This window comes from Carcharodon carcharias, chromosome 15 (genome assembly GCF_017639515.1).
Source record: "Carcharodon carcharias isolate sCarCar2 chromosome 15, sCarCar2.pri, whole genome shotgun sequence".
NCBI lineage: Eukaryota > Metazoa > Chordata > Chondrichthyes > Lamniformes > Lamnidae > Carcharodon > Carcharodon carcharias.
This window is the reverse complement of record NC_054481.1, coordinates 121038437-121062586: the sequence shown is the minus strand read 5'-3', so window position 1 is coordinate 121062586 and position 24150 is coordinate 121038437. Positions and strand designations below refer to the sequence as shown.

The window sequence follows — 24150 nt, the reverse complement described above, 5'->3', positions numbered from 1 at the left end:
AAGTAAGGAAGTTATGCTAAATCTGTATCAAATCCTGGTTAGACCATACTTAGAGAACTGTGCGCTGTTCTGGTCACCATTTTATAAAAAGGATATAGACATACTGGAGAGGGTGCAAAGAAGATTTACAAGGATGATAGAAGAAACATGCGGTTATGCATATTCAGTAAGGATTGACAGATTTGGTCTCTCTTCTCTTGAAGAAAGAAGGCTAATAGAGACTTTTAGAATTATGAAAGGTTTTGACAGACAGGATATGGAGAGAATGTTTCCTTTTGTGGAGAAGAACATAAATAGAGGCCATCAATACCAATCATCATTAAATCCAAGAGGGAGTACACAGGATTGTTACAGCACAGAAGGCGGCCATTTGGCCCATCGTGCCTGCACCAGTTCTCCAAATGAGCAATTCCCTTAATGCCATTCTCCCACCTTCTCTCTGTAACCCTGTAATTCTTCCTTTTCAGATAACAGTCTAATTCCCTTTTAAGTGTCTCAATCGAGCCTTCCTCCACGACACTCTCAGGCAGTGCCAGTGCAGAACAGTGTGTGGTTAAGGTGCCAGATTCAGAAGAAACTTCTTCACCCAAAGAGCGGTAAGAATGTGGAACTCCCTACCATAGGGAGTGGTTGAAGTGTATAGATGCATTTAAGGGATAGCTGGACAAGCATAGGATTGTGAAGGAAATAGATGGCTATGATGATAGATTTAGAGGGATAGAAGATGGGAAGAGGCTCATGTGGAGCACAAAAGTCAGCATGGACTGGTTGGGCCAAATGGCTCATTTCTGTATCTCATATCCTATTATAATCCTACAATAAATTAGCTGATTTTAGCAGACGCTGTGGAAGAATCTCTACAATCAGCCTCAGTAACCCCTGGGCTACAGAGTGGAAAATGTCAGCCAGGTTTCTGGCTCCTAATCACTATCTGTGACTTTCCTCAGGTGAGGCCAGAATTGGGCTCAACTATGATGCCCGCAAAAATGCTGCTGACATTCACTAGTAGATTTTTGCGTGGGAATTGGTGATTTGCCATTGGGCTAACGTTACCTGTGGGACTGTCCTCCATCAAGAGAGAACATCTCCAGGGGTGGTGTGTCGAGTGGTGGAAGGGAGGGGCAGAAAAATGAGAAAAACAAAACAGTAACAGTTTGACCTCTAAATCTACAGAGACGCTTTTAGTTTTATTTATGAATGTATGAGAATATTAGCCAGTTTATTTCCGAGAGTACATCACAGAATGATACAGCTGAACTGACCAAGCCTTCACACTTCATTAAGCATTTGAATCTTATTCAAATATTTATGACACATTTAAACATGTATCATTTAACTGTCAAATTAATTGGTCAGGAAAGTATTTGTGAATCCAGAAGCAGCTGTTTAATTGCACAAACTGTAGGAAAATAATCAAGCAGTATAAATACACATTAATGTCACAGAAACAGTTTCCAACATTTTGTAAAGGCAAATTGCTTCTCAAACACATGTCCATTCCTTATTTTCCAATGAATCCACTCTATTGCTTTGTGAACAATCTATTCCATGTTTTCTGAAATCTATTTGCTGTTTGAGACCATTTTTTCAAACTGTGAACCTTTGGCTTTGTGGTAACATTCCTGCCTCTGGTTGAAGAGGTGGAGGATTGAGTCCTGCTCCACCTAGCCCTGGAGGTGACTAAAAACCTCATTTACACTGCTGAATTCTCATTCCACATTAAATGGCATTAAGTACCCAACATGAGGCCTTAAGACATAACAAGAGGGATGGACATGTGTTCAGGGAGAGCACAATCTAGGAGCACACACCTAAGGAAACTCTTCAATGCAATTAGTGCATTGTGGAGAAAGCAGAGCACACATCTTCATGGAAAGGATACAGAACTATCTTTCAAATACTTACATTTGCCATTTCAGTTTCAAGCTCCAGGACTTTTGTCATCTCTTCTTCAACAAAAGTGTCATTTTTTGTCATATTTCTATCTTCTCTGATCATCTTAGCAATTAAAATCATAAACTGCAAATAAGCTTCACGCACCTTCAATAAGAGTAACACCATTAAGTTCAGGGAGCGATTTATCTGACAGATACAAGCACACAAGTCTTTACATTTGTACGTCCTTATACTGTGGGGTAAACTGTTGTCTTGCACACTCCCAACACAATGGAAATGCATTTATCTTTTATTTGTTCTTGGGATGTGTGCAACACTGGCAGGGCAGTATTTATTACACCTCTGTAGGTATCCTAAGGGCATTTAAAGTCAGACACACAATGTGGAACTTGAGTCACAAGAAGATCATTCAAGGTACGGTTGGAAGGTTAGTTAATTACTTGAGTTTTTATGACAATCCCATATTTATTTTCTGGTGCCAGTCCAAAAATTTACAAATGTTTTGAATTCCATTCACAACTTGTTCAAAGGGATTTGAATTCATAACCTCTGGGTTACTGATCGAGTATCATAACCACTGGGCTACTGTGCCCAGAATTTTGGGACATTAGGCACATGTCCAATATTCAACCCTGCATTAAAAGCAACATACAGTTAATCATTGAGCCATAAGTCAGATATATTCCTGAGTTCCAGCATGTGCTGCCAATAATCTTAGTTCTGCGCTATGAACACTAAGCAGTGAACATGACACATCAGCTAGCAATCTGAAGAAGATAGAGGTGAATGAGAGTGTTGTTTTCTGTTAATTTTATAAATTAGTAAACAATGATGGTGATTTCCCATAATAGATCTTCTGCAACCACCAGGTTGTGGAATGAGCCCACTTTTAAAAAGATTATATGACAACTGCACAATCCCCCTTGAAACAAAATAGTAATGAGTGCCCTTAAAGTGAGGAAAAGTGGGAATAGGAAACTCATGAATGAAAGAAACTAGATAGTAGATTGCACTAGTAAAATCTATGATATGTTCTGTCAGTTTCAGTGCTCACCCTCTTGTAGTTTCCATCTCTGAAGTAATAATCTCTGGAAGGCATCCCAAGGTTAGTTTGATCAACCTGCAAGAGTTAAGGGTGACATATTAAGCAAAAGGCACTAAAGAACTGAACACTGGCCTAGCAAAGTGATTTCTGCTCTTCTGTGATTCAAAGAGAAGAGTATGGGCATCTCCAATGAAAATGCATGTAACGCTCCAGCCATTCATGTTGGACATTTGTTGGTAAAGCATTCCTGGCTTTCAGATTGGCGTTGCCGGTGAGTGAATTTCCTAGTTGGCAACACAGGCTCATAAGGTGACAGTGCCTAGCTCTTGAATGAAATCAGTAATCTGACTGCATTGTGCATGGAAGGCAATTGGAAGGGTTTCAAATCAATTTTCCAGCTTGCAGGCCACAATATAACCTCGGTGATCCATATTTCAGGTGATTAGTCTGGTGAATTCCCAGTCCTCTACCTCATCAACAATTGTAAGTACATAATCCCTGACTACCTAAGATGCTTGAAAAGATCTAACAAAGTGTGAGAGAAATATTTTGATATTGACTCCTGGCGACTAATGTTCACCATTAGAAACACAAGGTCAAAAAATAAACCCCATGCATCAGATAGTCTGATTGAAATTCATAAATTCAATTATCACAAGTTCAAATATTTTAAACAGATATTTGAAGTTTCTATGAACAACTGATAAAGGAAACCTGGTGCATCAAGTGTCAATCATTCAGAGTGACAATCACTCATATGTGTCTTTAAAAATATTAAGTTTCTTTGCTGGAAGCGCTTGTACATTAGATACTATATAATCACTATGCCATTGCGAAGAAAGGGTTTAAATGCTTTTTTTTTAAAAAAAAAGTGTTACATACCCTTAATCCTCAAGTGGCAAATTCATGGTAACCTTATATGCAAACAGAGAATTCCTTACATACCAGTGTCATTCCACAATATCACAGAGATTACCTCTCCAACCAGGCTGCAAAACAATGTTCAAAACACTTAACTTAAAGTGCAAATGAATGACATTTTACTTACACAAATGATATGTCTACTCGAGTCCCTTTCATCAATCCAAACAAACGTGTCCAAAACAACTCTCTTATTGTAATTGGCATTGAGCCGTGGTAGGATGGTCTCCAAACTCCAGTCAGGCTCTGGAGAAACAGATTGAAAGCAACACCTATAAATTTGGTTGGAAGTTTTAACACAGTGCAGAATGCATGGTGGACTTCGCCAGAATCCAACTCACCCTACCGAGCATGAATCAGCAGAGCAAAAGTAATGTAATACCTTACGAGGTGGTATCATTTTTAGTGGCAAGGGTATCACAGGGCACAAGGGTGGCGAGTCTGGACAATAGAAATGTTATTCTGACAACATCTATTGCCAACGGCAAAAATGTTCCAAAGCACTTCACAAGAGCATTATCAAACAAAATAGCACTATAAAAATCACATCAAAATGTCTCCCAAAATATTGTAGCATTTTAGTTGAGTGAAGATAAAAATCACTTTAAATTGGTTTGAATCTGGCTGAATACAAACTTGCTTGTTTGCAAGCTAAGGAAGTGACAGTGGAAATGCCGATTAAAATCAGGATTCCTATAAGGGACCTCACAATCCACCTGAGATAGTGCACAGGGCCTTAACTTAATGCATCATGTAGTTGCTTGGTTGTACAGAATTTGAGTATTGTTGAAAAAAGAAACATGCTGTCAAAGCTTTTCATCCTGCACTCTACAGACAAGCACAAGAATACCAAATTTCAAAGGAAGCAACAATTTATATTGCATGAGAAAAAGGTGATCAGTTGGCAAGACATCTCTGATTGATCAAGATGTTGCCATGGAGAATGCACCAGGCAGCCATTGTCCCAATGCTTTAGTTTAATTCAAAAAAGCTGTGATAAATTCCTTTTGGCTACAGTGGACAGGTCCCGATGAATAAATGTTTCTTCTAGCATGCAAGAGTAAACTACATTGTGAGCCCGACTGATAATCTTAAATTGGTTGTTAGTGTAATTCTTAGCACACTTGGGATTGTTCAACAAGTTATGCCCAACTGCCTGAATCACATTTAATGTTAGGCAGTTTCCACTAACAGGGTGCCGCTGTCAAGCCAAAAAGACATTCTGCCTACCAAACAAACGAGTAACGTGGTATATGATTTCAGTACTGGTGGGATGTCAGATACGTAGGCCGTATGTTTCAATGACTGGCGGATCGTATCAAACAGCACATCCCTTCAGCTGTTCGCAATAGGCAGACTACTGACTGTACTCAACCAACCCGTGCTTGCAAAACTCAGAACATAATGTCTAATGTTAGATGTGATTCTGCAATTAGGTAGCATTTGCTGAACAATCCCAAGTGTGCTAAGAATTGCATTAACAATCAATTTAAGATATTCAGTTAGGCTCGCAATGTAGCTCATTTACACTTTCTAGAAGCTACATATATTCATACCCAGGGTCCTGTCCTCTGCAAGCAGAAGGAATTTGTCCAGGCATCATGGGGGACAATGGCTCCCTGGTGCATTCTACATTGCAATGCTTTGACCAATCAGAGCCAATTTACCAACCAATCAGCATCCTTTTCTCATGCAGTAATAAATTGTTGCTCCCTCTGAAATTTGGCATTTTTGCATGTGCCCTGATGAGTGCAAAATGAAAAGTTTTGACAGCATGTCTCTTTTCTCAGCAATACTTAATGTACCATCTAAGGGTTGGTACCTCTAACACTGTAGCGTGCCCTCAGTACCACAGCGGTGAGACAGTCTAGATTATTGTGCTCAAGCCTCTGGAGTTCAAACCGACATTTTGCTGAATCATAGGCAAAAGTGCTATCACACAGGCCAGATTAATACACAGGGATAAATGGTAACATTGATTGTGATCCATAGGGAAATAACAGCACTGACAGAGGGAATGATAACTCAACTAAATGGTCTGTTGGAAGGGCCCTATCTTTAATGAATTAAAAACATTGTCATTACTCAGTGCCTGTGAACCTAACCTCACCCTGCTACCTGGCATCTCTGGAAATGGTATCTTTGTACCCTCCTCCTCTTCAGAAAGGTGTAGATCTATGGCACATATATGGCATTTGCTCAGCTAACGTATTCTTGGGGTGGATTTCAAAGTGCTGTCATAACATTAAAAAGTGTTGCTTCAATATCCTAGAGGTCAGATGGATCTACATGTACAGTACCTAGCACTGAAAAAGTGAGAGAGAGAGAGAGAGAGTGAGAGAGGGAGAGAGAAAGAAGTTGCATCTTGGGGTGTGCAGTTCTCTGCAAGTGTGGCTCCCTCTGATAGAGCTGGATTCCAGGATCACCCTATTAAGAGTCCATGCAGTAATAATAGAAACAGATAATTCCAGGCTCACAAAAGCTTCAATATCTTGCAGAAGTGTTAAAAAAAATAAGTTAATAATAGCCAAGCATGGAGACTTACTTGAAAACTTGCATACCTTTAGTGATATCCCAGTCGGTTGTGGTGACTGGCCATCCTCCTATTTCATCCAATAGATTTAAGAGTGGCTCAGCATCCCTTTCCTCTATTAAACCTACAATAAAAAAGAAAAACAAGACTTGCATTTATATAGTGGCTTTCACAACCTCAGGACATTGCACTTTACAGCAAATGAAACACTGTTGAAGCTGGGTTACCGTCATAATGTCGGAATTTACACAGAAGCAAGGAAAAAGATGGTGAGTGTTTCTTTTAACCACATTTAATATTTTATTAAGCAATTGGCAATTCCATTCACACGTGATGCCAGAGAGAACTTAAAATTCATGAACTAACCTAAAAAAGTTTGCAATCTCTTTTAAGGGGTATAATCACTATATTGTTCCTATGCTTTTTTTTGCATGTTAGTGGTGTGTGGTTGGAGGTTTGATAGCTCGAACAAATAAATCTTTCTGCTCAGAAGGTCCCTGTAATTTGCAGTGAATTGAATGATTGTTGTTGGGGGAATCCCATTGCTATGTAAGTGTGCTAAAACATAATTAACAAGTCCAATGCTTCATTTGAACCCAATAACCTTTGTGCTTGCAAAAGTCTTCATCAACTTGAGAGATAGTCATGCCCTACAACAACATATTTTTTATCTGTCTTTTGACTACTGTTTTTTTATTTGTTCACAGGACATGGGCGTTGCTGGCCAGGCCAGCATTTACTGCCCATCCCTAATTACCCTTGTGAAGGTGGTGTGAGCCACCTTCTTGAACTGCTGCAGTCCATGTGGTGTAAGTACACCCACAGTGCTGTTAGGGAGAGAGTTACAGGATTTTGACTCAGCAACAGTGAAGCAATGGTGAGATACTTCCAAGTCAAGATAGTGTGTGTCTTGGGAGGGAAACTTAGAGGTGCTGGTGTTCCTATGTACCTCCTCCTCTTGTCCTTCTAGGTGGTAGAAGTCATGGGTTTGGAAGGTGCTACTGAAGGATCCTTGGTGAGTTGGTACAGTGTATCTTGTAGATGGTACACGCTGCTGTCACTGTGCATCAATGATGGAGGGAGTGAATGTTTAAGGTGGTGGACAGGGTGCTAATCAAGCAGGCTGCTTTGTCCTGGCTGGTGTCAAGCTTTTTGAGTGTTGTTGGAGCTGCACTCATCCAGGCAAGTGGGGTTTATTCCATTGCAGTCTGGACTTGTGCCTTGTAGATAGTGGACAGACTTTGGGGAGTCAGGAGTTACTCACTGCAAAATTCCAAATGTCTGATCTGCTCTTGTAGTCACAGTATTTCTAAGACTGGTCTAGTTCAGTTTTTGGTCAATGGTAACCTGTAGGCTGATCCATTGCCATCTGTTTTGCACCCACACTGAAGTCAAATTTCACCCCCAAAACCTTTTCAACTCTTTGACAGGCAGCAAGCTTGTAGAAACAACTTATTTCCCTGCATCAACCAACTTTATTTATTTTCAGCTGAGGCACTGTGTCCTTGAAATTAATATTAAAACAATAAAAAAAGGACTCAAACATCAATTAGAACAACTTGTACTTAAATTTGTGGCTTTGTCAAAGAAAAGTATGGCCAGGCATCTCACAAAAGAGAGAGCTATTTGGGGTGCAGTGGTGAAATTAGATACAAAATAGGAATGGGAGAACAATTCAAGGAGATGGTAAATGAGTACTAGAGAGGTTGGTTTTGAGGAGAGAAGGGAATTAATGAGATGAAGGTTCTAGGAAGGATGTTCAATTGCGGAGATGTGCTGGCCAAAGGTTCCAACAAGGATGAATGCAAGGGAGAGAAGGGATATACAGAAAGTGGAAGCTGAAGGCTGGGACACAGAGCTGGTCCTAGGCTGCACAAACAATGTGACCTTGGTCATGGTGAAATTTATGACCAACGGTGGGTATTTAGAAATCAATGAGTGGTAGACAGCCTTAGAGATCAGAAACTGCTCAATTCTGTAACGTTAAAAGTGGTTAAAAAGGCAAAAGGGATCCTGGGCTTTATAAATAGAGGCATTGAGTGCAAAAACAAGGAAATAATGATGAACCTTTATATAACTCTGATTTAGTCTCATTTGGAGTGATATGTCCGATTTTGGGCACTGCACTTTAGGGAGGATGTGAAGGCTTTAGAGAGGCTGCAGAAAAGGTTTACAAGAATGGTTGTCAGAGTAAGGGACTTCTGTTATGAGGGTAGATTGGAGAAGCTGGGGCTGATCTTCTTGAAGAAGAGAAGGTTGAGAGGAGATTTGATCAGAGTGTTCAAAATTACAAGTGGTCTAGATGGAGCAGATAGATAGAAGCTGTTCCTTTTGATGGAGGGGTTGAGAAACAGTTGACACAAACATAAGGTGATTGGGAAAAGAACCAACGGTGACCTGAGGAATTTTTTTTAATGCAATGAGCGAGTAGTGTTAGGATCTGGAATGCACTGCCTCGGAGAGTGGTGGAGGCAGATTGAATCGTGGCTTTCTAAGGGATGATGAATTTGCAGGGTTTTGGGGAAAAGAGCTCGTGAGTGGGACCAGCTGAACTGCACCTGCAGAGAGCTGGTATGGACTCAATGGACCGAATGGCTTTCTTCTGTGCTGTAACTATTCTATTTTTCTGATTAACACTAAACTACTAAATTTCACAGCAAAAGCACGTAGGTCAGTTGAACGGGCCTGCAGAATGGATAGGGGAGAACCAGTGGATGTGGTGTATTTGGATTTTCAGAAAGCTTTTGATAAAGTCTCACATAAGAGGTTAGTGTAAAATTAAAGCACATGGGATTGAGAGTAATACATCGACATTGATTGAGAATTGGTTAGCAGACAGGGAACAAGGAGTAGGAATAAATGGGTCTTTTTCAGAGTAGCAGGCGGTGACTAGTGGGGTACCACAGGGATCAGTGCTTGGGCCCCAGCTGTGCGCAATATATATCAATGATTTGGATGAGGGAACCAAATGTAATATTTCCAAAGTTTGCTGACGGCATGAAACTTAATGGGAATGTGAGCGATGAGAAGGATGTTAAGAGGCTCCAAGGTGATTTAGACAGGTTGAGTGAGTGGACAAATACATAGCAGATGCAGTATAACATGGATAAGTGTGAAGTTATCCACTTTGTTGGGAAAAACAGAATGGCAGAGTATTATTCAAATGGTGATAGATTGGGAAATGTTGATGTACAAAGGGACCTGGGTGTCCTTGTACACTAATCACTTAAAGCAAACATGCAGGTGCAGCAAGCAGTTAAGGAGGCAAATTATATGTTGGTCTTCATTGCGAGAGGACTTGAGTACAGGAGCAAGGATGTCTTATTGCAGCTGTACAGGGTCTTGGTGAGACCATACCTGGAATATCGTGTGTAGTTTTGGTCTCCTTACCATAGAAATTATATACTTGCCATAGAGGGAGTGCAGTGAAGGTTCACCAGACTGATTTCTGGGATAGCAGGATTGTCATATGAGGACAGATTGGGTCAGCTGGGCCTGTATTCACTGGAGCTTAGAAGAATGAGAGGAGATCTCATTGAAACAGATAAAATTCTGACAGAGATGGACAGACTGGATGCAGGGATGATATTTCCTCCGGCTGGGGTGGAGGGGCGGGAGGGGGTGGGGGGGTGGGTGGCGGCATCAGTCTGGAACAAGGGGTCACAGTCTCAGGATATGGGGTTGACCATTTAGGACTGAGATGAGGAGAAACTTTTTCACTCAGAGGGTAGTAAACCTAAGGAATTCTCAACCACAGAAGGCTATGGAGGCCAAGTCACTGAATATATTTGGGAAAGGAAATAGATTTCTGGACTCTAAAGGCATCAAGGGGAATGGGGAGAGAGAGTATGGCGTTGATCATAGTCGTGAATGGTTGAGTAGGCGCGAAGGGCCGAATGACCTACTCCTGTTCAAATTTTCTTTGTTTCTATGGTACACTTTCCTATTCATTAATAGTCAGGTTAAGGGGCAGGCCACCTTTCCTCTCTGGTCCTGTGATCACAGCAGAAAATTGCAAAAGACAATGGCCAAGAAGTGAGAAAATGAATACCAGCTGCTCATTCTTTCCTCGTTCTGTACATCTCCTGAAGACACTTGTTCCACAGACTGCTCCACCAGCATTGACTGCTTTCTCAACAAAACAATCATTCTTCAACAATGCATTTAAGGGGAATTTGCTGCATTTATGGGGAAGTTTGATAAAAGTAAGGGAGAAAGGAATAGAATGATATGTTGAAAGAATTAGTTGAAGCAGTGTGGAGCATAAACATTGGCATGGACCAGTTAGGCTGATAGAACTACATCGATTTACTTTGTGCTGCACATTCTATGAAACTATATTATAAATGTTTGTAGACTATTTGGCTGTGAAAGGCAGCATGCCCCAACTTGCTCCTCTCATCATCCAACATTCATAACTAGTAGCTCCTGCTGAAAGATGTATCAGCAGCAAGAACTTCATATGATCCCACCCTCCAGTTCCATCTCAATCCAAGGATGATCAATCTTAATGGTTCCATGCCACCTCTGTCATTGAACTCAGTAAAGACTGGGGATTTGACCTTCCGTGTCTGTGTGCCTCTATTCTATATGTGACAGTACATTTACTCTTTGAACCACCGAAGGAAATATGGACATAAATATATTTTTAAGAAAACAAATGAACTTAAGTTGAACTCACTGTCATTTATGCAGGATTTGTACAGTTGTTTAGCCTTCTTAAAAGCATCACGGTCTCCATCGTCTGATCTTTCTAAAACACCTAAAAGGGCAGGGAAGTTGGGTTAAATATGACTCTAATCAAAGGATCAAAATTACCTTTAAAGAAGCAGATCACTCTTCCAGACCTACATATATATGAACGTAAGAATTAGGAGCAGGAGTAGGACATTCGGTCCCTCAAGCTTATCCCGCCATTCAATAAGATCATAGTTGACCTGATTATAGCCTCAACTCCATATTCCACCTACTACTGGTAACCTTTCACCCCCTTGTTAGTCAAGAATCTATCTACCTCTGCCTTAAAAACATTCAATAACCCTGCCCCCACCACTCTCTGGGGAAGAGAGTTTCAAAGGTTCATGACTTTGAGAGAAAAAAATATTTTCATCGCCATCTTAAATGGGAGACCCCTCACTTTTAAGCTGTGTTCCCTAGTTCTAGTCTCTCCCACAATGGGAAACATCCTTTCATCAACCACCTTGTCAAGTCCCCTCAGGATCTTATATGATTCCACAAGATCACCTCTCAATCTTCTAAACTCCAATGGATACAGGCCCAGCCTGCCCAACCCTTCCTCATAAGATAACTCTCCCACCCAGGCATCAGACCTACGCCTGTACATCTCACAAATCAAAACCAATTACTAGATAGTGAATTACACTTCTTTTAATGAGACAGGGTAAGAGGTTACAAGATAAAGTTAACCCAGTTACCTGTTTTGTGTTAAAAGCAAAAAACTGCGGATGCTGGAAATCCAAAACAAAAACAAAAATACCTGGAAAAATTCAGCAGGTCTGGCAGCATCTGCGGAGAAGAACACAGTTAACGTTTCGAGTCCGAATGACCCTTCAACAGAACTAAATAAAAATAGAAGAGAGGTGAAATATAAGCTGGTTTAAGGGGGGGTGGGACAAGTAGAACTGGATAGAGAGCCAGTGATAGGTGGAGATAACCAAAAGATGTCAAAGACAAAAGGACAAAGAGGTGTTGAAGGTGCTGATGTTATCTAAGGAATGTGCTAATTAAGGGTAGAAAACAGGACAAGCAAGGTACAAATTGCCCTAGTGGGGGTGGGGTGGGTGAAGGAATCGAAAAAGGCTAAAAGGTAGAGATAAATCAATGGATGGAAATACATTTAAAAATAATGGAAATAAGTGGGAAAAGAAAAATCTAAATAAATTATTGGGGGAAAAGGGGGAGGATCGGAAATGGGGTGGGGATGGAGGAGAGAGTTCATGATCTAAAATTGTTGAGCTCAATATTCAGTCCGGAAGGCTGTAAAGTGCCTAGTCGGAAGATGAGGTGCTGTTCCTCCAGTTTGCGTTGAGCTTCACTGGAACAATGCAGCAGGCCAAGGGCGGACATGTGGGCATGAGAGCAGGGTGGAGTGTTGAAATGGCAAGCGACTGGGTAATGCTTGCGGACAGACCAAAGGCGTTCTGCAAAGCGGTCACCCAGTCTGTGTTTGGTCTCCCTAATGTAGAGGAAACTGCACTGGGAGCAATGAATGCAGTAGACTAAATTGAGGGAACTGCAAGTGAAATGCTGCTTCACTTGAAAGGAGTGTTTGGGCCCTTGGATTGTGAGGAGAGAGGAAGTAAAGGGGCAGGTGTTGCACCTTCTGCGGTTGCTTGGGAAGGTGCCGTGGGAGGGGGTTGAGATGTAGGGGTGATGGAGGAGTGGACACCAGGGTGTCCCGGAGGGAATGATCCCTGTGGAATGCCGCCGGTGGTGGGGGGAAAGATGTGGTGGCATCATGCTGGAGTTGGCGGAAATGGCGGAGGATGATCCTTTGAATGCGGAGGCTGGTGGGGTGATAAGTGAGGACAAGGGGGACCCTATCATGTTTCTGGGAGGGAGAGAAAGGTGTGAGGGCGGATGCGCGGGAGATGGGCCGGACACGGTTGAGGGCCCTGTCATCCACCGTGGGTGGAAAACCTCTTAAGAAAGAAGAAAGACATGTCAGAGGAACCGTTTTTGAAAGTGGCATCATCAGAACAGATGCGACGGAGGCGAAGGAACTGAGAGAATGAGATGGAGTCCTTACAGGAAGCGGGGTGTGAGGAGCTGTAGTCGAGGTAGCTGTGGAAGTCGGTAGGCTTGTAATGAATATTGGTGAATAGTCTATCACCAGAGATTGAGACAGAGAGGTCAAGGAAGGGAAGGGAAGTGTCAGAGATGGACCATGTGAAAATGATGGAGGGGTGGAAATTGGAAGCAAAATTAATAAATTTTTCCAGGTCCAGACAAGAACATGAAGCAGCACCAAAGTAATCATCGATGTACCGGAAAAAGAGTTGTGGGAGGGGGCCGGAGTAGGACTGGAACAAGGAATGTTCCACATACCCCACAAAGAGACAGGCATAGCTGGGGCCCATGTGGGTACCCATAGCCACACCTTTTATTTGGAGGAAGTGAGAGGAGTTAAAGGAGAAATTGTTCAGTGTGAGAACAAGTTCAGCCACATGGAAGAGTGGATGGGGATTGTTCGGGCCTCTGTTCGAGGAAGAAGCGTAGAGCCATCAGACCATCCCGGTGGGGGATGGAGGTGTAGAGGGATTGGACATCCATGCTGAAGAGGCGGTGATTGGGGCCAAAGAACTGGAAATTGTTGATATGATGTAGGGTGCCAGAGGAATCACGGATGTAGGTGGGAAGGGACTGGACAATGGGAGAGAGAATGGAGTCAAGATAGCAAGAAATGAGTTCCGTGGGGCAGGAACAGACTAACACGATCGGTCTGCCGGGACAGTCCTGTTTGTAGATTTTGGGTAGGAGATAGAAGCGGGCCCTCCGAGGTTGGGAGACTATCAGGTTGGAAGCTGTGGAAGAAAGATCTCCAGTGCAGAAGGGGTCAGTAACAGTCCTCGAAACAATGGCTTGATGTTCAGTGGAGGGGTCATGGTCCAGGGGGAGGTAGGAGGAAGTGTCTGCGAGTTGACGCTCAGCCTCTGCAAGGTAGAGGTCAGTGCGCCAGACAACAACAGCACCACCCTTGTCAGCGGGTCCGACATCACCACCTTCAACACCTTTGCCCTTTTGCCTGTGACATCTTTTGGTTATTTCCACCTATCACTGGCCCTCTATCCAGCTCTACTTGTCCCACCTCCATTTAAACCAGCTTATATTTCACCCCTTTTCTGTTTTACTTAGTTCTGTTGAAGGGTCATTTGGACTTGAAACGTTAACAGTGTTCCTCTCCACAGAACAAAAACAGATTTACCTGGAAAAACTCAGCAGGTCTGGCAGCGTCGGCGGAGAAGAAAAGAGTTGACGTTTCGAGTCCTCATGACCTTTCAACAGAACTGAGTGAATATAAGGAGAGGTGTGAAATATAAGCTGGTTTAAGGTGGTGGGGGGTGGTTTGGGTGGGGGGAGAGAAGTAGAGGGGGGATGATGTGGTTGTAGGGACAAGCAAGCAGTGATAGGAACAGATAATCAAAAGATGTCACAGGCAAAAGAACACAGAGGTGTTGAAGGTGGTGATATTATCTAAACGAATGTGCTAATTAAGAATGGATGGTAGGGCACTCAAGGTACAGCTCTAGTGGGGGTGGGGTGGAAAGGCTAGCAGGGCATTAAAAGATTTAAAAATAATGGAAATAGGTGGGAAAAGAAAAATCTATGTAAACTATTGGAAAAAAACAAAAGGAAGGGGGAAGAAACAGAAAGGGGGTGGGGATGGAGGAGGGAGTTGAGGTTCTAAAGTTGTTGAATTCAATATTCAGTCCGGAAGGCTGTAAAGTGCCTAGTCGGAAGTTGAGGTGCTGTTCCTCCAGTTTGCGTTAGGCTTCACTGGAACAATGCAGCAAGCCAAGGACAGACATGTGGGCAAGAGAGCAGGGTGGAGTGTTAAAATGGCAAGCGACAGGGGGTTTGGGTCATTCTTGCGATCAGACCGCAGATGTTCTGCAAAGCGGTCGCCCAGTTTACGTTTGGCCTCTCCAATGTAGAGGAGACCGCATTGGGAGCAACGAATGCAGTAGACTAAGTTTAGGGAAATGAAAGTGAAATGCTGCTTCACTTGAAAGGAGTATTTGGGCCCTTGGACAGTGAGGAGAGAGGAAGTGAAGGGGCAGGTGTTACATCTTTGTGGGCCTGGGGAGGTGCCATAGGTGGGGGTTGAGGAGTAGGGGGTGATGGAGGAGTGGACCTGGGTGTCCCGGAGGGAACGATCCCTACAGAATGCTGCCGTGGGGGAGAAGGCAAGATGTGGTTGGTGGTGGCATCATGCTGGAGTTGGCGGAGGATGATCCTTTGAATGTGGAGGCTGGTGGGGTGATAAGTGAGGATAAGGGGGACCCTATCATGTTTCTGGGAGGGAGGAGAAGGCGTGAGGGTAGATGTGCAGGAGATGGGCCGGACACGGTTGAGGGCCCTGTCAACGACCGTGGGTGGAAAACCTCGGTTAAGGAAGAAGGAGGACATGTCAGAGGAACTGTTTTTGAAGGTAGCATCATCAGAACAGATGCGACGGAGGTGAAGGAACTGAGAGAATGGGATGGAATCCTTACAGGAAGCAGTGTGAGGAGCTGTAGTCAAGGTAGCTGTCTGAGTCGGTAGGCTTGTAATGGATATTGGTGGACAGTATATCACCAGAGATTGAGACAGAGAGGTCAAGGAAGGGAAGGGAAGTGTCAGAGATGGACCATGTGAAAATGATGGAGGGGTGGAAATTGGAAGCAAAATTAATAAATTTTTACAGGTCCAGACGAGAGCATGAAGCAGCACCGAAGTAATCATTGATGTACCGGAGAAAGAGTTGTGGAAGGGGGCCGGAGTAGGACTGCAACAAGGAATGTTCCACATACCCCATAAAGAGACAGGCATAGCTGGGGCCCATGCGGGTACCCATAGCCACACCTTTTATTTGGAGGAAGTGCGAGGAGTTGAAGGAGAAATTGTTCAGTGTGAGAACAAGTTCAGCCAGACGGAGGAGAGTAGTGGTGGATGGGGATTGTTCGGGCCTCTGTTCGAGGAGGAATCTAAGGACCCTCAGACCATCCTGGTGAGGATGGAGGTGTAGAGGGATTGGACGTCCATGGTGAAGAGGAAGCGGTTGGGGCCAGGGAACTGGAAATTGTTGATGTGACGTGTCAGTGGAATAATAATCAACAATTTCCAGTTCCCTGGCCCCAACCGTCTCCTCTTCACCATGGACGTCCAATCCCTCTACACCTCCATTCCCCACCAGGATGGTCTGAGGGCCCTTAGCTTCTTCCTCCAACAGAGGCCTGAACAATCCACATCCACCACTACTCTCCTCTGTCTGGCTGAACTTGTTCTCACACTGAACAATTTCTCCTTCAACTCCTCGCACTTCCTCCAAATAAAAGGTGTGGCTATGGGTACCCGCATGCGCCCCAGCTATTCCTTCTCTTTATGGGGTATGTGGAACATTCCTTGTTCCAGTCCTACTCCGGCCCCCTTCCACAACTCTTTCTCCAGTACATCGATGATTACTTCGGTGCTGCTTCATGCTCTCGTCGGGACTTGGAAAAATTTATTAATTTTGCTTCCAATCTCCACCCCTCCATCATTTTCACATGGTCCATCTCTGACACTTCCCTTCCTTTCCTTGACCTCTCTGTCTCAATCTCTGGTGATAGACTGTCCACCAGTATCTATTACAAGCCTACCGACTCAGACAGCTACCTCGATTACAGTTCCTCACACCCCACTTCCTGAAAGGACTCCATCCCATTCTCTCAGTTCCTTCGCCTCCGTCGCATGTGTTCTGATGATGCTACCTTCAAAAACAGTTCCTCCGACATGTCCTCCTTCTTCCTTAACCGAGGTTTTCCACCCACGGTCGTTGACAGGGCCCTCAACCGTGTCCGGCCCATCTCCCGCGCTTCCGCCCTCACGCCTTCTCCTCCCTCCCAGAAACATGATAGGGTCTCCCTTGTCCTCACTTATCACCCCATCAGCCTCCGCATTCAAAGGATCATCCTCTGCCATTTCCGCCAACTCCAGCATGATGCCACCACCAAACACATCTTCCCTTCACCCCCCCCAGCGGCATTCCGTAGGGATCGTTCCCTCCGGGACACCCAGGTCCACTCCTCCATCACCCCCTACTCCTCATCTCCCACCTATAGCACCTCCCCATGCCCACGCAAAAGATGTAACACCTGCCCCTTCACCTCCTCTCTCCTCACCGTCCAAGGGCCCAAACACTCCTTTCAAGTGAAGCAGCATTCCAGTTGCATTTCCCCCAACTTAGTCTACTGCATTCGTTGCTCCCAATGCGGTCTCCTCTACATTGGAGAGGCCAAACGTAAACTGGGCGACCGCTTTGCAGAACACCTGTGGTCTGTCCGCAAGAATGACCCAAACCTCCCTGTCGCTTGCCATTTTAACACTCCACCCTGCTCTCTTGCCCACAAGTCTGTTCTTGGCTTGCTGCATTGTTCCAGTGAAGCCCAACGCAAACTGGAGTAACAGCACCTCATCTTCCGACTAAGCACTTTACAGCCTTCTGGACTGAATATTGAATTCAACAACTTTAGATCTTGAACTCCGTCCTCCATCCCCACCCCCTTTCTGTTTCTTCACCCTTCCTTTTGTTTTTTCCAATAATTTATATAGATTTTTCTTTTCCCACCTATTTCCATTATTTTTAAATCTTTTATGCCCTGCTAGCCTTTCCACCCCACCCCCACTAGAGCTGTACCTTGAGTGCCCTACCATCCATTCTTAATTCGCACATTCATTTAGATAATATCACCATCTTCAATGCCTCTGTGTTCTTCTGTCTGTGATATCTTTTGATTATCTGCTCCTATCACTGCTTGCTTATTCCTACAACCACACCACCACCCCCCCAAAACTTCTCTCCCCCCACCCAACGCCCCCTCTCCCACCTTAAACCAGCTTATATTTCACCTCTCTCCTTAGATTCACTCAGGTCTGTTGAAGGGGCATGAGGACTCGAAACGTCAACTCTTTTCTTCCCCGCTGATGCTGCCAGACCTGCTGAGTTTTTCCAGGTAATTCTGTTTTTGTTTTGGATTTGCAGCATCCGCAGTTTTTTGTTTTTTCCTCTCCGCAGATGCTGCCAGAACTGCTGAGTTTTTCCAGGTATTTTTGTTTTTGTACCCGTTTTGTGCTACTGATATATCTGGGTAAATTTATGGTGTTTCATAGCAGGACTAGATATTTCTGTAAACTTTTACATATAGTATAATCACTGGATCTCTCCTTGTATATTGGTTGCCACATTCACCAGAATAAGAATATGTCAAGAAATGTGCAGAAACTATAGCTGAGTGCATCCATATATGAAAATATCCATTATAATCCATGGGAATGTGCTATGCACACAAAAACACATCTATGTAGAATTTAAAAAAAACTTTGTGCATAACCTTTACCCAATCTACCTAACAGGAAGCTTACGGGATTGAATCAGCCTCTTGTTTTTGTACCTTGTCTGATTTTACTTTCCAGTGAAGTCAACAAAATGTAAAATCACGTCAGATTTAAAAACAAGTTGCCAATCAGATCCTGTCAGTCCTCCACTGGATGGGTTGGCTTAAAATAACATACTTTATGTTCATGAACTGTCCTGCCCATCGCCTTTCAAGTGCCATGCACTATCTGATAATCATTTCTGTTGCATTTGAAGGAAATTAAGTCATTTATCTGTAATTCCCATCAGAAGGACAGCCAGTGTTTTTGTTTCGCCTTATTTGAAAATAACATAGCTTTTTGAGTTCCAGTCTGGTTAGTCTTGGATTTTTACCTTTTAGAATGATTTCCATTTCATCTTTTAGAATATCAAATATACTGTATCTAGAGCTGGTCTCTGGTATGATGTGCCTGTTCAGCCAACCCCCACAGGCGTATCTGTAAAAATCTTCACATGGTGAGACAGATGGATCCATATTCTGGATTATCCGTGCAGCTTAATAGGAAAAATAAAATAATTGTACAGTTTATCCAGTTCTTTGGGACTGTGTTATCTATGTTTCTACATGTATTTCAACATGATGAAGTATTTTGATAAACTGAACAGGGATAAATCATTTCCACTGGTCAGTAACTAGACAACGTAAATTGAAAATCATCATTAATAGAATAAAGAGAGAAATTAAGAAAAATATTGTTGTAGGGTGGGTTGTTAGGACATGGGCTTCCTAACCAGGAAGAGTGTTGGAGAATTCAATTCAGAATTAGCCTGATACAAAAATGACAACTTTCTTCCAAATGAACAGAGTACATTGCTCTACTCCTTGAGGGGAGGTGGCGGCATAGTGGTGATGTCACTGGACCTGTATTCCTATCAAATGCTCTGGGGGAACATAGGTTCAAATCTCACCATGGCAACTGGTGGAATTTAAATTCAATTAATAAATCTGGAATTGAAAGCTAGTCTCAGTAATGATGACCATGAAACTATCATTGATTGTCATAAAAACCCATCTGGTTCACTCAGATCCCATAGGTAAGGAATACTGCCATCCTTACCCAGTCTGACTTACATGTGACTCCAGGCCCACAGCAATGTGGTTGACTCACTGACCTCTGAAATGGCCCAGCAAACCATTCAGTTCAAGGGCAATTAGAGATGGGCAACAAATGCTGGCCTTACCAGCAACGCCCACATCCCATGAAAGAATAGATTTAAAAAACTCCCGAGGAGTGTTTCTTTTCAACTTTCCCTACCCCATCATCAATTTTTCATTCCCAACCCTTCTCACCAAAATGTACTAACCTATGCAGGATTGTAGCTTCATGGAAACTGGTAACTTTCTGCTCTCTGGCCTATGTGCCCATTTTTCCCCTATGAATCTTTGCTCCTCATGCGCTAATCTAGACTGTGTCAGGGGGCTGTTTAACTATGGAGTTTGTATTCTGGGAATATGAAATTAAATAGGCTCAAGGATCTTCTTCAGCTAAACTAACTTTGTGATCTTGTAAATGGAAGAAACTCCAAGGAGTCAGTTAAACCAAATAACAAAGAAACAAGTTATATGTATGCTGCCTATCCTGATGGTATTATGCCACTGTAATATTTTATGATTATTTAAAAACAATTTTCAAAATTATATTTGGTTGTATTATTTTATTTCTTTTCATTCCCATTTTCTCCTGTTCTCACCTGAATATAAGGCATCATTGCCAACTACTATTCCACATTTGCAACCTCTAATTTGCTCCTCATGCACTAATCTGGACAATTAATGTTAGTGTGTTATTTAATCATGAAGGATATAAACCCTGACTGGTTCACATTGTGCATCAACTGCTTTAGGCAGTGGTGGATGCCTTTTGGAGGTTGAGAATGCAGCACATCAGGCTCCAATGTGTGCTACCACGAAGCATTGTGTCTCTCACTACCACAGAAGGTATCAATAGCCAGAGTACGTCTAGTCACAGGGGTCAAGAAACCAGGGAAGCTGGGATTGTTCTCCTTAGAGCAGAGAAGGATAAGGGGAGATTTAAGAGAGATGTTCAAGATTATGAAGCATTTCAATAGAGTTTATAAGATACTATTTCTTTGGAGGAAAGGTTGATAATCAATTTAAGGTAACTGGTAAAAAAAAAATCCTTTAATTATGAAAATTGGCTGCCTGCCTTCTCGGAGTGGCAGCCAATTCACTTCGATGGCCACCGTTCAGAAAACACTCTGACGTCAGGACTGTATCTGGGAGCCATCCCCACACAGCTCCTTGCTATTTTACGAGACCCCCGGGGGCTGAATGGCCTCATTAATGCTGTAAGGTTCTATGAGTTGATGGCTATACATAAGAATTACTATTTAACATTTAAGGACACATTTTCCTCTTCAGTCTCATCTTCATGAGAGAGATGTGGGTTTAGCAGTGCAATTTATGCTTTGCATTTGCATCTACTTTTCCACTAAAATGAATTATTTTAGGAAAATGTAGTCCATATTTATTGTCACCTTATCAACAATTTATTTCCATAAGGCGGTACACAAATTTTTAATAGGATTTAAAATTCAAGTGTGAGTGATGTTACTTATTACTCATAATTAATGCAAGGCTCTGAAACTCACTCACCCGCAGCCACACAGCCTGTGGTCATGCATACATTGTCCAAGCTGCTGGAGAACTGTTTGTCTGAGGACCAAGGACACAATAAGACTTCAGTCAGAAAACTGCAACATCTATTTAGTTTTGATTCACCAACAAGAGGCAAAAAGGTATCAAGCAAGCTACGATAAATGATTCTCCCCCACCAATCCCGTACCTTTATCTGTCTCTATGTGAGAAAAGAGGCCCTTCCGGGGAGAACATGGGAATTCTCTCTGGTGTCCTGGGCCAAAATTTACTTCTTGATAATCATTGATTAACTGGTCATTTATCTCGTTATTATTTGTGGGACCTTGCTGTACACAAATTGTGACAACCTCAAAAGTACATCATTGGCTATGAAGCGCTTTAGGATGTCTAAAGGATGTGAAAATTGTTCTATAAATGCAAATTCTTGTTCCTCTTTCTTTTATCAATACTCCACTGGTCATTCCTTCCCAAACTTCCCTCCTGAGCTTCAAACGCACCATCCTACATGCTTTCATCCACCTACGATTCCTGTGCTTAAATCAAGAATTGTTGCATCATTTTCTGCTCCAGCTCATTATTTTGCAGGAATTCAAAGCTGGGGAACTTCTTACCTTCTGCAGCTTTTCCTCCTTTCTATAATCCATCAAGCTTCCAAGACTCTTGTCTCGGGTAACTTTAATCTAACCCACCTGACAGGAAACTAACACAATCAGCTATCTGTTTTACACCACGCCGATTTTAAATTCCATTTATGTCAACAGGGAGTAAAATCAAGCCAAAACAAAAACACCTGGAAAAACTCAGCAGATCTGGCAGCATCTGCAGATAGGAGCACAGTTAACGTTTCGAGTCCGAATGACCCTTCAACAGAACTAAGTAAAAATAGAAGAGAGGTGAAATATAATCTGGTTTGGCGGGGGGAACAAAAAGAGCTGGATAGAGGGCCAGTGATAGGTGGAGAGCAATGAAGGTGAACAGCCAGTCCAGGTATTTTTGTTTTTGTTTTGGATTTCCAGCATCCGCAGTTTTTTGCTTTTATCTTATTGTAAAATCAAGCCAACCTGATTGTGCGAGTTTCCCACTGCGAGGGTTAAGTTAGTCTTAATAAATGTGTTACATTTATTCAACAGTCTCTTCTCAACTTTTGCTGTTGTCCTACATTTATAAGCCTTGATCCTTCAACTCAGCTTTTCAATGTGAGGAAACCCCCTCAGAACCATCCATTTCATTAAAAGTTATTCACGTAGTACGTAACAACTAGCAAGTGACAACTGTTCACAGAATGACCTCCTGTACTGACACACTTAATCTCACAGGTAATTTAAAAAACAGGTGTTTGGCAAAAAAATTTTAAATTCTATTTGTAAACAGCCCATGAAGTTGCATATAAACAATATTTAGTTCAAAGTATTAAAATTTGGGGAAGAAAAACTGTTACATCTTTGCAACATTGAGCAACATCCAAGGTTTTACACATCCAATTTGATTTTTGAAGTGTTGTAGTCCTGCTTGTTATGTAAATAAATGGAGCAAACAATTTTAACATAGCAAGATCTGACAACCAGCAATTGAGGTGAATGACCTGAGTCACGAGTTGGTCGAGGAACAAATATTACCCAGAATAGCAAAAGAGCCTCTTGCTCTTCTCTGAACAGTGCAATGGAATCTTTTGCATCCACCCAAACCACTGTGGTGGACAGATGGGATCTGATTTAATGTATAATTTCAGCAACAGCACCTCTGGCAATACTTTCTCAATACTGCACTGAGGAATTAGTTTAGATTATATAAACAGAGGGTGGGTTGAATGCGCAAGATACTGAAATTTTCAATGTGGCTTTAACAAGCAAGACTTCAGCTGTCAGAATTCTGCTCCACCCCCCCAACCCCCACAAAGATGTGTGGATTTATGTTTGATCCAGATGTTATGAGCAACTGGAATGGTCTTGCAATCAAAATCTAGAATGCATTTTCCATGGTTTGATTTTTGGAGATTAAATTGTTTGTAGAAAGCAATAATGATCAAGAGCATTATCAGCAGAAATGTTAAAAATGTACTACAAACCCTTGAGAAATGAGGCCAAATTACTTCATGACATAGTTTTATTACCTTTGCATTCAATTATCACGTGAAAAACAGAATATTAGGTGTGATTAATGAAATGCTTTTTGTGAATGCTGCAATGTTATTTTTTAAATTTATTCAATCACGGGAATGTGGGCATCACTGGCTCGGCCAGCATTTTTTTCCCATCCACAACTACCCTTGAGAAGGTGATGGTGCGCTGCCTTCTTGAACTGTTGCAGTCATGTGGTGTAGATACAACCACACTACTGTTAGCGAGGAAGTTCCAGGATTTTGACCCAGTGACAGTGAAGGAACGGTGGCATATTTGCAAGTTAGGATGGTATGTGATTTGGAAGGGAACTTGCAGGAACTTGTGGTGTTCCCATATATTTGATGCCCTTGTCCTTCTAGGTTGTAGAGGTCATGGTTTGGAAGGTGCTGTTGAAGGAGCCTTCATGAGTTGCTGCAGTGCATCTTGTAGATGGTACATCCTGCTGCCACTGTGCATCAGTGGTGCAGGGAATGGATGTTTAAGGTGGTGGATGGGGTGCCAATCAAGCAGGTTGCTGTGTCCTGCATGGTGTTGAGCTTCTTGAGTGTTGTTGAAACTGCATTCCTCCAGGAAAGTGGAGAATATTCCATCACACTCCTAACCTGTGTCTTGATGGTGGACAGGCTTTGGGGAATCAGAAAGTGAGTTACTCGCTGCAGAATTTCCAACCTCTGACCTGCTCTTATAGCCACAGTATTTATATGGTTGGTTTCTGGTCATTGCTAATGCCCAGGATGTTTATAGTATGGGATTCAGCGATGGTAATGCTATTGAATGCCAAGGGGAGATGTTTAGATTCTCTCTTGTTGGAGATGGTCATTGCCTGGCAGTTGCCTGGCGTGAATGTTACTTACCACTTATTAAGCCAAGCCTAAATGT

At 42.6% G+C, this 24150-nt stretch overlaps 1 protein-coding gene across 2 annotated transcripts in view; it reads right to left on the bottom strand.

Moving 5' to 3' along the window:
* Window positions 1-24150, bottom strand: part of mmel1 (membrane metallo-endopeptidase-like 1) — a 108455-nt gene that overhangs the window by 52659 nt on the left and 31646 nt on the right. For both annotated transcript variants that reach the window (XM_041205783.1, XM_041205782.1), the window contains exons 3-9: window positions 21149-21208; window positions 18865-19026; window positions 11077-11157; window positions 6424-6519; window positions 3990-4108; window positions 2951-3016; window positions 1906-2040 (exon numbers count right to left, since the gene is read on the bottom strand). In XM_041205783.1, coding sequence (XP_041061717.1) covers window positions 1906-2040; window positions 2951-3016; window positions 3990-4108; window positions 6424-6519; window positions 11077-11157; window positions 18865-19026; window positions 21149-21208 — 719 coding nt within the window. The remainder of the gene's footprint in view (window positions 1-1905; window positions 2041-2950; window positions 3017-3989; window positions 4109-6423; window positions 6520-11076; window positions 11158-18864; window positions 19027-21148; window positions 21209-24150) is intronic.